We start from the raw sequence: 16179 nt of genomic DNA on the forward strand, positions 1-16179 counted from the left end.
CGCCCTGAGAGCATCTTCAAGCGGTCACCTTACCGCGCCTCAGAGCAACTTTCCAGCGGTTTTCACCGCTACGAGCCCTGCCCTCGTCGTTAAAGAGCCTCCCAATCGCCGTTTTCACAGCGCTACCGGCATTTTTCAATGCCTCACTACTGTGCTACGTGCAGAGCCCCGCTGCACGAAGATGACGGACACGGGGAGTGCGTTGGATGTCTGGGCTCATGCCCACACTGTGAACGAGTTTAGCGTCTCTGCGCTCGCTGGCCGCCTTCTTCTCCGAGAGCGACCCCCCTGTTCATGCCCTCCCGTCTCCCGCGCCTGCCAGGAAAAGACAGTTGCAGAACAGTTCAGAGCATGGAGACGGGCGAGCACACGTCGGCCCAACGCCCGCGTGCCTCGCCCTCTCCCCACAGAGAGCAGACCCCCGTCTCATTCTCCCGCCCAGACCAGCATCCATCGGTAGATGCGAGCGACCTCGTCTCCTTCGGTGGATCGGATGAAGATCCACTCTTTGACTCTTTATCCATGGCAGCCCCTGAGCATGAAGCGTGGGCTGGTGAGCCGGACGACCCCGTCCTCCTGCCTTCATTGGAGCCTATAGAACACGGCACCGGCATGGACGCCGAGTTTTTCCGCGTCCTGTCTAAGGCTATAGAGGAACTGGACCTCGACTGGGCTCCGCCAGAGGAGCCATCGCGGAGCCGCTTGGACGAGTTGTTTCTTCCAGGCCGCCACCAAGCCCCTCGCCAGCGCTCCGCCCCGTTCTTCCCTGAAGTCCACGAGGAGCTGAAAAAGTCGTGGCGTGCCCCTTACTCTGCCCGCCTACACAAGACCCACCACTCGGCCCTCACCGCCGTGGACGGCGTGGAGGAAAAAGGGTACGAACACCTGCCACCCCTGGACGAAGCAGTCAATGGCCAGCCTTGTTGTGCTGGAGCGCCAACTATGGCTGAATCTGATGGAGATCAAGGAGCAGGACAAGACGGCCTTCTTGGATGCCCCCGTGTCCCCGTCAGGACTCTTTGGACCCGCGGTGGAGGGTATCACAGAGCGCTTCACTGCAGCGCAGAAGTCCTACACTTTTTGCCGAAACGCTCTAGCTCCGTGTCTGCCTCTAGCCGCCCCAGGCCTGCACCGGTTCAGCAGACCAAGCCCGCCCCTTCTGCTTCCCAAGCAGCACCGCCCAAGGAGCAACGCCAGAACTCGCAACCTTCTAAGCGCTTCTCCTTCCCCAGGCGCCAGGGACCCCGGCCCAGGATTGTGCTGGACCCTGTGACCCCCTAAGTCATCCTAGTCTGAGAAGGAAGAGGATTGGGGCAGGTCCCGCCGTGGCCAGACCCCCCCAAAAACGCTCCGGTGCAAACTCCCCTCCGCCTCGTTTATATCTGGGCGTGGGAGAAACACAACCTGCTGTAATAGGGCCCACATGTGCTGCGCCCTCACCAACCGCCGGCGACCCATTTTTTAAATATTTCACAAAAGAGCAAATTTCCTCTTCCAACCAATGCGTTGCTCGACCCCCTTCTAAGCGGGCCATCATCTGATATTATTCTCCCTCTCGCCACCCGGGCCGAGGCTTGGAAAGCCATCCCCGACGTGTCAGATTGGATTCTGAAGGTCATAAGCCAGGGCTACTCGCTCCAATTTGCCAGAAGACCTCCACGGTTTGGCGGGGTCTTTCAGACTTCGGTAAAAGCGGACGACACACATGTCCTCCGAACCGAGGTTTTAACCCTGTTGAGAAAGGGGGCTATAGAAATAGTTACCTTCCCAGAGAGCGAGTCGGGCTTCTACAGCCATTACTTCTTGGTGCCGAAGAAAGACGGCGGTCTCAGACCCATTCTGGACCTCAGGTTACTGAACCTTTCCCTCATGAAGCAAAAGTTCAAAGTCCTGACGCTGAAGCAGATCCTCGCGCATATTTGCCACAAGGACTGGTTCTGTTCACTAGAACTGAAGGACGCTTACTTTCACATCCAGATAGCCCCCCATCACAGGCGATTCTTGAGATTCACGTTTGATGATGTGGCTTACCAATACACGGTCCTCCCCTTCGGGCTCTCCCTGGCTCCTCGCACTTTTACGAAGTGCATGAACGCGGCCCTTTCCCCTCTGAGACAGATGGGAATATGCATTTTAAACTACCTCGACGACTGGCTAATTTTAGCCAGCTCGCGCACAGAACTAGAGCACCACAGATCCATGCTTCTCAGCCACTTACAGTGCCTGGGTCTCAGGGTCAACCCAGCCAAGAGCTTGCTGCTTCCCACTCAACGTATCTCGTTCCTGGGCGCAGTTTTCGACTCTGTCCGTATGACGGCAGTAGTCTCGCCAGAGCATGCTCTGGCCATTCAGCAGCTCGCGGCCTCCGTCAGGAACAAAGCCTACCTCCCTCTGAAGCTGTTCCACAGGTTGCTAGGGCTCATGGCTTCCGCCTCCCCAGTTCTTCGGCTTGGCCTACTTCGCATGCGGCCTCCATGCCTTTCGGGCTTATCTGACGGATCGCCACGTCTTAGTCCAGTCGGACAGTATGACAGTGGTCTCCTATATAAATCGCCAGGGGGGGTCTTTCGTCCAGCCGCTTATGCGCTCTGGCGAAAAGCCTTCTGGAATGGGCAAACCCAAGGGTTCGGTCACTCAGAGCGACTCATATACCCGGAAAGAACAATCCGGGAGCAGATATGCTGTCTCGGAACAACGTTCCCTCAGATGGGTGGATGCTCCACCCCCAGATGGTTCTCACTATATGGGAGCTCTTCGGGAGAGCGGAGGTGGACCTCTTCCCCTTAGAAGACAACTCTCATTGCCCAACCTACTATTCGAAGGAGGACGATGCGTTGGCCCACACATGGCCCAATACCCTTCTTTATGCCTTTTCCAGATTTGGACATCGGAGCTGTTTCGGCTTTCCACAAAAGCCCCATGGCCAATCCCCCTGAGACGGGATCTCCTCTCTCAGGTGAACAGAACAATCTGGCACCTGCAGCCGGAGCTTTGGACTCTACATCTGTGGATTCTCAACGGGAATCATCTGACCTTCCGAAGGAAGTGCTAGATACCATTTCACAGGCGAGAGCCCTGTCTACTAGACGCCTCTACACCCAGAAGTGGTCGATCTTTGTTAGCTGGTGTTACACATGCAACATAGACCCGGAAGGATGTGATGTTTCTTCCATCCTAACCTTCCTCCAGGAGCGTTTAGAGTTGGGGCGAGCCCCCTCTACGCTTAAGGTCTACGTAGCAGCCATTGAAGCGTTTCACTTGCCCATTGCTGGACAATCAGTAGGGCGGAACGATTTGGTCATTAAGTTCCTGAGGGGCTCTAGGCGATTGCATCCTCCTCACCCCCTCACTGTTCCCCCCTGGGACCTCTCCGTGGTCCTCAGAGCTCTTAAAGGTCCTCCTTTTGAGCCACTGCGTCTAGCGGGCCTCAGACCCTTAATGCTCAAAACTGCCTTACTACTTGCTCTGGCATCAGTCAAGCGAGTTGGCGATCTGCAGGCACTCTCGGTGAGCCCTGCATGCCTTGAGTTCGGTCCAGACGACTCCATGGTCGTTTTGAAACCAAAAATTGGCTACGTTCCTAAAGTGCTCTCAACGCCGTTCAGAGCACAAGTGATTTCACTCTCTGCGCTTCCCTGTTCATCGGACGATATAGCTCTTTCATACTCCTCTGTGGGCGCTACTTGCCCCATCGGAGTTAGGGCCCATTCTACTAGAGGCATGGCTTCGTCGTGGGCCTGGTCCAGTGGAGTCTCAATCAAAGACATTTGTGAAGCGCGCTCTCTTCCCATAGGTCACGCAGCTGAGCCGCGCCGCCATTGGTTCAACAACTTTTCTATGAGTGAACCAATGACGGTGCAGTTACACTGCGTTATTGAAAAGGCTTCAGTAGCTGGGAAAAAGGGAGACTTTTCCCCCATACGCAGTACTAGTTCCATATCTCAGGGAACCGAGGTTACGTTAGTAACTGAATACATTTTGTCTTAAGATGCACACCACCAGTAATATTTTTTTGTTTTGTTTTTTCCTTCTTTTTTTTCCCAAGGCATGTTTATACTGGACTTAAATATATAATACTTTTTAAATATACTTGTGAAGATTTGAAGTACACTGCAAATGTGCCTTCAATACAATTATGCACACTTTTTGTTACAAGGGTACATACAGTATGGGTCAGATTTCCTAAGCTCAGCATGGCTCTAGACCTTGTGAGAAATATGTTTTCATTCTCTTCCACTTCATATCTGAACATGTACAGGTACAGATATCCTATCTGATCATTTATGAGATTTTCTGTTTCTCCCATAGTACTGTCCTTCATCCAGGCAGAAATTAAGTTTATCCTACACCACCAGCAGGTAAAATGATAAAGAGTCTAAGAAAGTTTTCTTTATGAATAATGTGTTTATAGAGTTCACATACTGCAAGAATTTTCTTTTCTGCTGGTACCTCCTAAAGTCCTGATGGTCACACCAGTCCCAGACAGAGCCCTGGGCTGTCCTCCAGGTCTGTACCTGACCCAGGTGAATAACAGCATAACTCTTTCAGTGAAGTGAGCATGTACACCCTTATAATGAAACATTTACATTCACCAGAGAGAAAAATCATTGTTCATATACATGAACCTTTCTCTAGGATATGTGCTGACTTTACAGCATCTGCTATACCAGATGTCTAAACTCAGTCCTGGAGGGCCACTGCCCTGCAGAGTTTATCTCCAACTTGCTTCAACACACCTGCCTGGAAGTTTCTAGCAGATATTGTATATTTTATTGAGATGATAGGGTCTGTATCTCTTACTATTGGAGAAAGCGTAACGGCTAACTTACTTACTTTTTTGCCCGTGGCTTGAACACTATAGACCCATGCTTTGACTAAAGTAACACAACTTGAAGCTTTTGTTACCATACCTCAAACACATGTACCCATACCTTAAACAAAAGCGCTGCTTTGCACTCTAGTTGCAATTCTGCAACACACTTACTCCTTTATGCAACACACTTGGTCCTGCATACTACACTCTATTTTATACATAAGACACTTCCAGAGGTGTCAAGTAACGAAGTACAAATACTTTGTTACCTTACTTAAGTAGAAATTTCGGGTATCTATACTTTACTGGAGTAATTATTTTTCAGCTTACTTTTTACTTCTACTCCTTACATTTTCACGCAATTATCTGTACTTTCTACTCCTTACATTTTAAAAATAGCCTCGTTACTCTTATTTCATTTCGTCTTGTTTTCATTCCGGCTTTAAAAAAAAAAAAAAAACTATCCAGATAAATCGCGCCATCCGGATAGAGTGAATTTGATTGTGGTTGGATGAGAAGATAAAACATATAACGTACCATTCTGACACCCTATTGGTTTGTACGTAATCCATCACACCTGCACATCAAATCACGTCACACTCCAGCAAAGAGGACTAAAAGGTGCGTTCACGCGGCCTTGTAATTCCTGTAGTTACGAGATTCGAGCTTGTAAAAAGCGTTCACGTCCTCGTAGAGATCGTAATTACAGCTTGTAAGCTGGGAGTTTTCTGAGATCTCCCACATGTTCCACCTGACCGCTGTAGATTCATTTAGGTGTTGATAGTGGTGTCATGGAAACGCATAATTCCTAGTCCAAGGACCAAAAGGACGTGAACAGCTCCGAATATAACGTCACGTGTTGTCATGTCAAGATTCCGGTAAATACGGTGACGTGAACGCAGTAATAGTCAGTGTTGGGGGCATTACTCAAAAAAGATGATTTCTTATAAGTTATTATTTCTACACTACTGGCTCATTTAGGCTATCAAACGGGTGCTTTCTCTTCGTCCTCTGCAAATTAAGCTAGGTAACGTAATGTTAGTTCGATAGAGAGACGTTTAAATCGTATACCGGTTTTTAAACTTTTTTTTTTATTTTTTTAAGCGCGACCCTTTTATTTATGTGACACATAGTCATATACAACCATGTAACTAAACAAGCCAAAACGAATTAATTTAAAACGAAACTTAAGGTAAACCTGCATTGCTCTCATGGTATACCTCTCTCTTTCAGTGAAGTGGAGCAGTGCTCTTGCTGAATGGCACGGATTGCACTACAGACTATTGTACCTTTTATATGTTTTTTTTTAAAACTGTATTTTATTTTTCATAACGAACAAGCTGCGATGTCACGTTTCCAGTGCTTTGTTGTGTGCGCGTGAGGCGCAGGCGCGATCAAACAGCTGTCTTTAAAGGGGACTTGCCTCGTCGTCATGGCAACGGTTCGTGAACAGGTCAGATTACGTCAGAGTTTGTTGGATGCTCAGACGACCAAACAAACGCCGATTAAAGGTTCAAAAATTGAATTTATCTTGGCATAGTTGAATAACAAGAGTTCAGTACATGGAAATGACATACAGTGAGTCTCAAACTCCATTGTTTCCTCCTTCTTATATAAATCTCATTTGTTTAAAAGACCTCCGAAGAACAGGCGAATCTCAACATAACACCCACTGTCACGTAACAGTCGGGGTGTACGCCCCAATATTTGCATATGCCCGCCCATGTTCCCAACATTATGAAAGGCATTACACAAGGGCAGCCAGTATTAACGTCTGGATCTGTGCACAGCTGAATCATCAGACTAGGTAAGCAAGCAAGAACAACAGCGAAAAATGGCAGATGGAGCAATAATAACTGACATGATTCATGATAACATCATATTTTTAGTGATATTTGTAAACTGTATTTCTAAATGTTTTGATAGCATGTTGCTAATGTACTGTTAAATGTGGTTAAAGTTACCATCGTTTCTTACTGTATTCACGGAGACAAGAGCCATCGTTATTTTAATTTTTAAACACTTGCAGTCTGTATAATTCATAAACACAACTTCATTCTTTATAAATCTCTCCAACAGTGTAGCATTAGCTGTTAGCCACAGAGCACAGCCTCAAATTCATTCAGAATGTAAACAATATAACAGTATACAATACTCACATAATCCGACGCATACATGCCGCATGCATGACGAACACTTTGTAAAGATCCATTTGAGGGTGTAAACTTTGTTTATGTACTGTTTAAGGCAAGCGCAAGCTTGGGGGCAGAGAGCATGAGAATTAAAGGGGCAGTAGCATAAATCGGCTCATATTTAATGATGCCCCAAAATAGGTAGTTAAAAAAATTAATTAAAAAAAATCTATGGAGTATTTTGAGCTGAAACTTCACAGACACATTCAGGGGACACCTTAGACTTATATTACATCTTGTAAAAAAACATTCGATGGCACCTTTAAACATGTTCAGTCGGGTAAACAGACTCCGACCAACGCCAACACCTATCCAACAAACTCCAACAGAGAGTTTGCTGGCGTTTGTTGGTGCGGTGTGAACTGAAACAGCTGAAAACAGCTGGCAGGTGTTAATGTCAAGCCCTGATAGTTACTAAGCCTGCCCTGGGTACACCAAAACTACCCGCATTTTTCTTGTCCGTTGCCCTCACAAATTTCTGCAGTTAAGCTTGGATGTACATTTACATTCCAATAAAGGTTATTAATGCCTCTGAATTTTGACTTTTTGCACCATTAGAATAATTATAGGCAACTAGTCATGATATCTTCCACTCCATGAAACCCATGTTAATGGTCAGTAGTACACATATATGGTGCTTTAATGTATTTGCATTGTACTAAAATGCGTTCATTTTCAATGGACATATATGCGGCTGAAACGGGTAGCCTAGTGCATCCCAAATTTTTCAACATTAACATTTTAATATAACATTATGGTCATTATGGCCTTTAGAAAAATGTTTTTTTGAGGAGGTGGAGTACACAATAGGCCCCTTGTGGCACGGCCTAAGCTTTTGTCCTTAATGGCATTTTTTCCCCTACATTACTTTTACTTTTATACTTTAAGTAGTTTTGAAACCAGTACTTTTATACTTTTACTTGAGTAAAAAGCTTGAGTTGATACTTCAACTTCTACAGAAGTATTTTTAAACCCTAGTATCTATACTTCTACTTGAGTAATGAATGTGAATACTTTTGACACCAGTGGACACTTCGTTCAAAAATGAAATCTCAGGGTGCCATTTGGAAAACACATGTATCCAAAATACAAAACACATCGGGTAATTGCAACAACTCAGATACACAGCTCAAAACACTTACTTACAAAACTTACTTTCATTTTTGGTTGTTGTGAAAAACTTTGTTGGAAAAAAAAAAAAAAAAACAGAACAAAAACTTTAAGTGTTGCATTGAGCCTCACAGAATGCTAACTGATGAACTGAATAAAAACAGAGAAAATTAAAGACTGCAGTGTTTTATATGAAGTAGACTAGTGTGTTGCTGCTGATCTGAAAGTGTATTCATATGATGCAAGTGTGTGTCATTTTGTCATCAGAGTGACATTTTGACAAAGGAATGTTAGGTTTTGATAGCAGAGTTTCAATTTGACAGAGATGTGAATGGTATATTTCCCAGTGTTGTGTCATGTTTACTTGTGTGTAGAGTTTTGGCACAACGAGCACGCTTGCCTTCCAGTGGCTTTGTTTCTAGTATGCCTAGTAGACCTTGATTAGCTGGTTCAGGTGTGTTTAATTGGGGTTGGATCTAAACTCTGAAGGACATTGGCCCTCCAGAAGCAGGATTGGACACCTCTGTGCTATACGAATGAGAATCATGAAGAATTTAACGGTTCTGATTCCATTCCTCTTACAGTATTTCACAATTGCTAAAACACATTTCTTGAAACCATCACTCATTTTCTCAAAACATTAAATACAAATCCAATCTTCAATCTAATTTCACAAAACTTATGGCAAAATCAAAAAAAGCTGTCAGATCATACACACATTAAGCAAAATATAAACACATACAGATCATTCATTAGACACTACATTAAAAAATGGAAAACACAACATCCAGAACATGAGGTACAGGAAAAAAAAGTATATTGTAACACAGTAAACACATTTTGCCATTACATAAAATGTATAGAAATCACAAGTAATGTGAATTTAAAGTATACTGCTTGTACTGCAAGTACAGTATTATATTCAATATTATATAGTATTAAATGTCTGTATATACAGTACTTACATACTGCAAACATACAGCAGTCTAAATGCAAATGACTAAAAGGTCAAAGAAAACTCTAAATGAAAAGCATGATACAGTACACACACACACACAAAAAAAAAAAAAGTTCAGAGTCAGTGAGAGATTCATTCTGCTTCAGCATCATGTCTTCATGTTGGGTCCGGCCTAAATCAAGTCAAGTCACCTTTATTTCAATTGCAATTTATACTACACAGATAGTCTAGTATAGTATAGTATAGTATAGTATAGTATAGTATAGTATAGTCAAAGCAGCTTTACAGTGATAACAGGTACATGATGATCAGTAATGCAAAGAGGGTTCATTTTGGCTGTACAGCTCTAAAAGAAAATAGTGTCATTGTTCAGCTGAAGTCAGATCAGTGTTGATTCACTCACATTGTAAGGACCATCAATTATTATGTAAATTACTGTAATTATTTTCCTCTATAAAGCAGTTCTGCAGAAAACAGTGATGTCATCATCTAGGCTAGCTTAGTTCAGTTCTCATCCTATAATGAAAAATAATAATAATCCTTAGGGGATCAAGAGGGCCCTGCACGAATTTTCGCTTGGGCCCTAATTACTGTAATTATTTTCCTCTATAAAGCAGTTCTGCAGAAAACAAGTGATGTCATCATCTAGGCTAGCTTAGTTCAGTTCTCATCCTATAATGTCAGTACTGTCAGATCAATAATATTGTTGAATATTATTGAATATTGTTGAGGACATTTTCCACATCACAGGCAATGTCGTCTCTTGCCAGGCAAAGGGAAAAACCTGTCCCGGATCCAGCCTTGACAGCCTTGTCTCCACACCCCTTGCTCTTTCTCCTCATCATCCTCTTACACATACTCTTCCTCCTTTTACTTTTCAGATTGTTTCCATCTATTGTTGGTATCATCATTCAGCACCTGTGTCACCTGTACACTCTGAACTGACCTATATTTTATACAGTTGATTTGGTCACATCATTAGAAATAAGTGTGAATAATTTTGAGTCATTGTGTTTAAAGGATGACAACTGTGTTGTAGTTGTGTTTAACTTTTGCCACATGTATTTACCATTTTGCATGTGTTTTAGTGAGTAAGAATGTGTTTAAAGTTTTGCAAAAAGAGTGGATGAGATTTGCAAACAGTGTCTTAACTATCTGAGCTTGTTTAAGGTTTTGCCTACAAAGTGACTGATTCGACAAATGGGTTTAAGCCACTGAGCATTGGGTTCAGAGAATGGGGTTTGGTGTTTTAGCAATTGTGAAATACTGTAACCATTCTGGTACCATTAAAATTTTGTAAAGAGTAAATATTTGTAAAAAAGTCAAATATTTACCATATAATTGAAGCTACACAACTTTTGGTCCACATAACTAGGGGTTTTAAAAAAAAAATGCATGGGTGTTATGTAAGAACGTTGTGCTTTGGCACTTTGCTCAGATGAATGTGGTTTGAGCAGAGGCACCAGTGTACACATGGACACATCTTATCAGAGTTGATGGACAAATAAATGTTCTTTTGTTTGTTTGTTCGTGTGTTTTTACAACTGCTGCTAGATGTTTACATTTTGGATGATCCATGGTCAGTTTTTCTTATATGTTGTGCCATGCACGAATGACATACAGTATGTGTTTCCTGTGAAATCCACCCTGGCAGCTCTAAAATACATTACAGTATGTTGAAAGTTGTTATAATGTTACTGTGCATTCGCTTGGTGGCTGGTACAAGAGACTTGTTACACTTTGCAGTAATCTAGATCGATATTAGAATGTCATTTTAAAAATTGGATGACTTGTGTTGCTAAATGACATGCAATTCATTTAAAAATATTGCATGATGCAAAAAGCTATCTACTCTTGGTAAATAAAAAAAAATCAAACAATTTAAAAAATAAGACTAACCGTATTGAGCTATATAACAATGATTTGTTTTCTGTTATTAAAAGTATTAAAACAGTTAAAGCATCTTTGGTGTTTCCACGGCTTCTATGAAAGTAAAACTGGGAATCAAGGGTAACATGGATATGCAGTCATTGACAGGCAACATACTCTGTGTCCTGATTAAAATCGCTGATTTTTCTGGATTTACACATTGTTGGAAACATATGGGATAGTGTAAGTACACAAGTGAACAAAATATATAACATTGTTTTAGTGGTTTTTTAAATCTAAAAACCTTACATATTGTGCCTTTAGTGTAATTTGTGAAGTGACAAAAAACAGAGAGGCTGATGAGAAACAGACACCCACTTATAAAACATTTTGAGCCAAAATAAATAAATAAAAATTAAAAAGCTGATTTCCAAAAGTAGCAAACGGCTTGCTATTATTTATGGTATATTTATTTACTTCCATAACATTACCAGAATTAACAGAACTTTTTAAAGCTGTTAAAACTAGAAGTAACTAAATTTGAAAGTGTGTCAAACCCTTATTCAACCACAAATATCATGCTGGCAAAAAAAAAAAAAAAAAATTAGAGAAACATTTCCTGTACTTATCAGTGCTACTGCCGAACAGACGATTTGATTCTCACTGGTATGGTATATCTCTCAATATATGATCATTTGAAATCATTTCATTTTAATTTTGTATTTTAAAAATGAATGTGCAGTTTTATAAAGTCTTGTAAAATTTATACCATTCATTTATTTACAATGAATAAGTAATGAAAGAGAAGAAAATTTAACACTTAACAATACTGATGTCATCATTTATGTATGCATGTATTTATTTTCTCTTCCCAGATAAGAAAAATGGAATTGTCAGGTGAGTTTGTTAAGGGTGTTTATTTTGCCCGTTTTGTTTGTTTGGCTACAACAGGCACAGTGTGGATGCAGACTATGGCTTAGCCAGATATGGCCCCTTGTGAAAAAGAACTGCACTTTAGCTTTAAAGTATTACAGAAATAACTCACTTCAAAAAAATACATGCAAACTTAATGTAATGTTTTCGGACATTTAATTATATTTTATTTATTTATTAAGTATTGTAGTTCAAATTTAAATGCAGAACTTAAAAGTGTTTTAGTTTTTAGTATTTCTATTAAAACTTGTATCTCATGCATTTAAGTATATTTTCATTATTAAAACAAAATTTCATTGAATAATAATTTCTTTAACAAAACTGTTTGATATATAGGCTACACATCTGTTTATGCTCCACTAGAGGACACGGCAATGATACCTTCCCCAGACCCGTACCACTGTCCTTCTCATCTGGAGACTTTGACTTTGGTCAGATATGGATATGTTTATTATTAATAGTAATGTTTAGGCTATACTTACTTGTTTGCATAACATTACAATGTCAACAATGTCATAAATCAACAATTTTAATAGTGCATTTAATTTATCGATATAGAACTCATGTTGAATATGATCATTTCATCGACTATAGTAGGCTATGTTATGTTAGTCCTGAGATTTAGTTTATTCACTGATGTTAAGTGTGCCAGAGGTTCTGGGTTCTAATCCGCTCTCCAATAGTTATTTATTTATTTATTTATTTATTTATTTTTTATCTCATTAAAGGGTAGGCAGTTTGTTTTATAAACACTGTTTGTTATACTATTTGTTATCTCGAATAGCAATCAATAACAGAAGTGGTCTTAATATTAAAACATGTACATATATTTTCTATGAAAGTCTCAGGAACAAAAAAATGTTCCAATCACTGCATTCGGTCCGACCTGCCTGTCAACATTCTGTATGTATTTCCATAAATCCAACTGCTGGGTTAACCCAATTACTGGGTTTGTCCATTTTCAACCCAACTTGGATTGTTTTTAACCCAGCATTTTTTTTAGAGCGCATGTTACCATCATGAATGTAGCTCCCACGGTTCATCCTCTGGACCGCCGGAGGGAGCCATCACCTGAATATTGACTCACCACCATTCGGACTCCATTTCCCATAGGCCCTTAATCCTGGGACTGATTGCGCTCACACCTGCACTGCATCACACACACACACTATTTAAGACACACATACACTAACACCCATCGTGAAGTCTTGTTTTGCTATTGTGATCATTTTTGAGCATTATTTTGTGGACTGCTAACTTGTTATTACTTAGACTGTTTATCACTGCTGAACCTTTGCGCCTGCCTGGATTCCTGCCTGTACCCTGATCTGTGTTTGTTTACCGCCTGTCTCGATCCTTGCCTGTGACCCGACTCTGATTCTCTGCTGCCAGCCTCGACCCTTGCCTGTCCCTGATTTCGGTACTGCCTTGCCCTTGTTTGTATACTGCTGTGTTTTAATAAAGCTGCAAATGGATCCACTCGGTTCATGCGAAACTTCAGCAGTGTAGCCGCGCCCTTGACTTCTATGACTAAATGCCCATCCTCCTGTCTCTTCTGGTCCCCAGAAGCTGACCAAGTGTTCAAGGAGCTCAAGGAACAATTCACGACTGCACCCATTCTCCGCCACCCGGAGCGTCCTTTCATTGTGGAAGTAGACGCGTCCAACACAGGCATCGGCACCATCCTGTCCCAACGTCAAGGTAATCCTGAAAAAATGTATCCTTGCACCTTCTACTCCAGAAAATTGTCAGCAGCAGAACAAAATTATGATGTGGGTGATCGTGAACTGTTAGCCATGAAAGTGGCATTAGAGGAGTGGCATCATTAGTTGGAGGGAGCTCAACACCCGTTCACGGTGCTCACAGATCACAAAAAATTAGAATACCTCCGTTCAGCCAAGTGATTAAACCCACGTCAGGCCCGATGGGCTATGTTCTTCACCCATTTCCATTTTAAAATCACATACAGACCCGGTTCTAAAAATACCAAGGCCGACGCATTATCTCGGCAAACGGAATGGATCGAACAACCAGAGGCTGAAGAGCATATAATCCCTGACTTCATTCTTCTCGCACCAGTTCAGTGGGACATCATGAAGGAAATCACTCAGGCCAATGAACATTCTGCTCAGCTGACCACATGTCCACCCAACCGTACCTACGTGCCAGCACATCTGAGAGATGAAATTCTAAATAAAGCTTCCCAGCTCTGGTCATCCCGGTATCACTGCCACTCACAACCTGCTGCAAAACCGGTTCTGGTGGGAATCCATGCTTCATGATGTGACTCAGTTCATCCACAACTGCACAGCCTGCCAAACATCCAAAACCTCTCATCAGTCTCCTGCTGGTCTGCTTCAGCCACTACCCATTCCGCAACGCCCCTGGTCACACATTGCAACCGACCTTCCTGCATCACAAGGCAACCCTACTATCCTCACAGTTGTCGATCGCTTTTCCAAAGCGTGTCGCCTCATACCACTCCCCAAACTACCCACTGCCTTCGAGACCGCTGAAGTGTTATGTAACTTTGTGTTCAGACTTTATGGATTACCTGACGACATAGTATCAGACCGAGGACCACAATTCACCTCCCGGGTTTGGGCTGCTTTCTTCAAGAATCTAAATGTCAATATCACCCCCCACCATTACTGATCGAGGGCGAAGAGGCCTATCAAGAACTGCTTGATTCCAGGTGCCGGGGTTGGAAGCTACAATATCTGGTCGAATGGGAGGGGTATGGACTGGAGGAGCGATCCTGGGTCGATGCAGATGATATCCAGGAGCCAACTCTCATGGAGGAATTCCATCGGACGCATCCGGAGAGACCGGCTCCGCGACCTCGTGGTAGACCCCGGTGTCCGCCTCCTCTTGTCTGGAGCCGCTCGCAGGGTGGGGGCTCTGTCATGAATGTGGCTCCCACGGTTCATCCTCCGGACCGCCGGAGGGAGCCATCACCTGAATATTGACTCCCCACCATTCGGACTCCATTTCCCATAGGCCCTCATTCCTGGGACTGATTGCACTCACACCTGCACTGCATCACACACACACTATTTAAGACACACACACACTCACACCCATCGCGAAGTCTTGATTTGCTACTGTGATCATTTCTGAGCATTATTTTGTGGACTGCTAACTCGTTATTACCTGGACTGTTTATCACTGCTGAACCTTTGCCACCTGCCTTGGTTCCTGCCTGTACCCTGATCTGTGTTTGTTTGCCGCCTGTCTCGATCCTTGCCTGTCCCTGATTTTGGTACTGCCTTGCCCTTGTTTGTATACTGCTGTGTTTTAATAAAGCTGCAAATAGATCCACTCTCCACTGACCCTTCATTACAGTTACACTGACAAATGCATTTATTTTACAATGATTTTCACTCAAAGAAGCCCGTGATTTTTCATGTTTATTTCAGATTGATCAATTGTTTGTCTACAAAGAACAAAATGTGGAAGAATGTTTTGCAGAAGGTTTGTTCATCGGCATTTTATGAATGAAATGCAGTGAAACCAAACAAGCAACACCCTAATCTCCTTCCTTTCAATTTCTTAAAGTTTGCTGTGGAATAAAGTGTATCAACAGATATGAGGTGAAGGATGACATCGGGAGCAATGTCTTTAGTATTCTTGAGGACAACGATTGTTGTAACAGGCAGTGCTCTACAGCACGTTCCTTCATAATGAATGTAATTAATGACTCCAATCAAGAGATCATGAGACTGGTGCACCCGTATGCTTGCTGCTTCTGCTGCAAAAATGAGGTATGATCATTATCCTTGTCTTTTTTAGTCCTTAATTATGTTGCACTGTATATTATATGTTGTATGTATATTTTAGCTGGAGGTTCAGTCTCCACCAGGCGTTGCCATCGGACATGTACGGCAAAACTGCCATGTTTGTCTACCTAAATTCACCGTTGAGAATGAACGAGGAGAACCAGCATTTAAGATTGCAGGACCATGTGTAGCTTGTAGTTTCTGATGAGAACTTTGAAGTGATGCACATACACTCAAATACAAGTTTTATTATTTTTAAATTGATCAAAGTTGTTTTCTATTATTTAAACTTAAACATAACCTTCAGATAAACCTTTTAGCATTATGTCACCTTGGAAAGGTTCTGTCTGAAATTTTTTGTTATAATTGAGTTATTCACATATTCTGTGACTTATTTACATTTTGTGTTTTGTTTTTGTTTTTTTGTACATTTTGGGACTTTTTTTTAGAAAATCAAAAGGTTCTCTGTGCACTGTTAGAAACTGACTGTGAAATTCACAGTTATTAACTGGCAGCAAGTGACAA

At 42.4% G+C, this 16179-nt stretch overlaps 1 protein-coding gene across 1 annotated transcript; it reads left to right on the plus strand.

Moving 5' to 3' along the window:
• The first annotated feature begins 11741 nt into the window (after positions 1-11741).
• Positions 11742-15859, plus strand: LOC137003766 (phospholipid scramblase 2-like). Its single transcript, XM_067364050.1, has 5 exons — positions 11742-11839; positions 12212-12306; positions 15295-15349; positions 15434-15639; positions 15716-15859. The coding sequence occupies exons 1-5, from the start codon at positions 11791-11793 to the stop codon at positions 15857-15859; spliced, it is 549 nt and encodes a 182-aa protein (XP_067220151.1). The 5' UTR covers positions 11742-11790.
• Positions 15860-16179: the final 320 nt, after the last annotated feature.

This window comes from Chanodichthys erythropterus, chromosome 16, assembly GCF_024489055.1.
Source record: "Chanodichthys erythropterus isolate Z2021 chromosome 16, ASM2448905v1, whole genome shotgun sequence".
In the NCBI taxonomy this organism is placed as follows: domain Eukaryota; kingdom Metazoa; phylum Chordata; class Actinopteri; order Cypriniformes; family Xenocyprididae; genus Chanodichthys; species Chanodichthys erythropterus.

Excerpts from the sequence above, each read along its gene's own strand:
- LOC137003766 (XM_067364050.1), top strand. The coding sequence starts at position 11,791 with ATGCATGTATTTATTTTCTCTTCCCAGATAAGAAAAATGGAATTGTCA. Across the intron at positions 12,307-15,294 it reads ATCTGGAGACTTTGACTTTG|ATTGATCAATTGTTTGTCTA; the intron begins GTCAGATATGGA and ends TGTTTATTTCAG. Across the intron at positions 15,640-15,715 it reads GCTTCTGCTGCAAAAATGAG|CTGGAGGTTCAGTCTCCACC; the intron begins GTATGATCATTA and ends TGTATATTTTAG.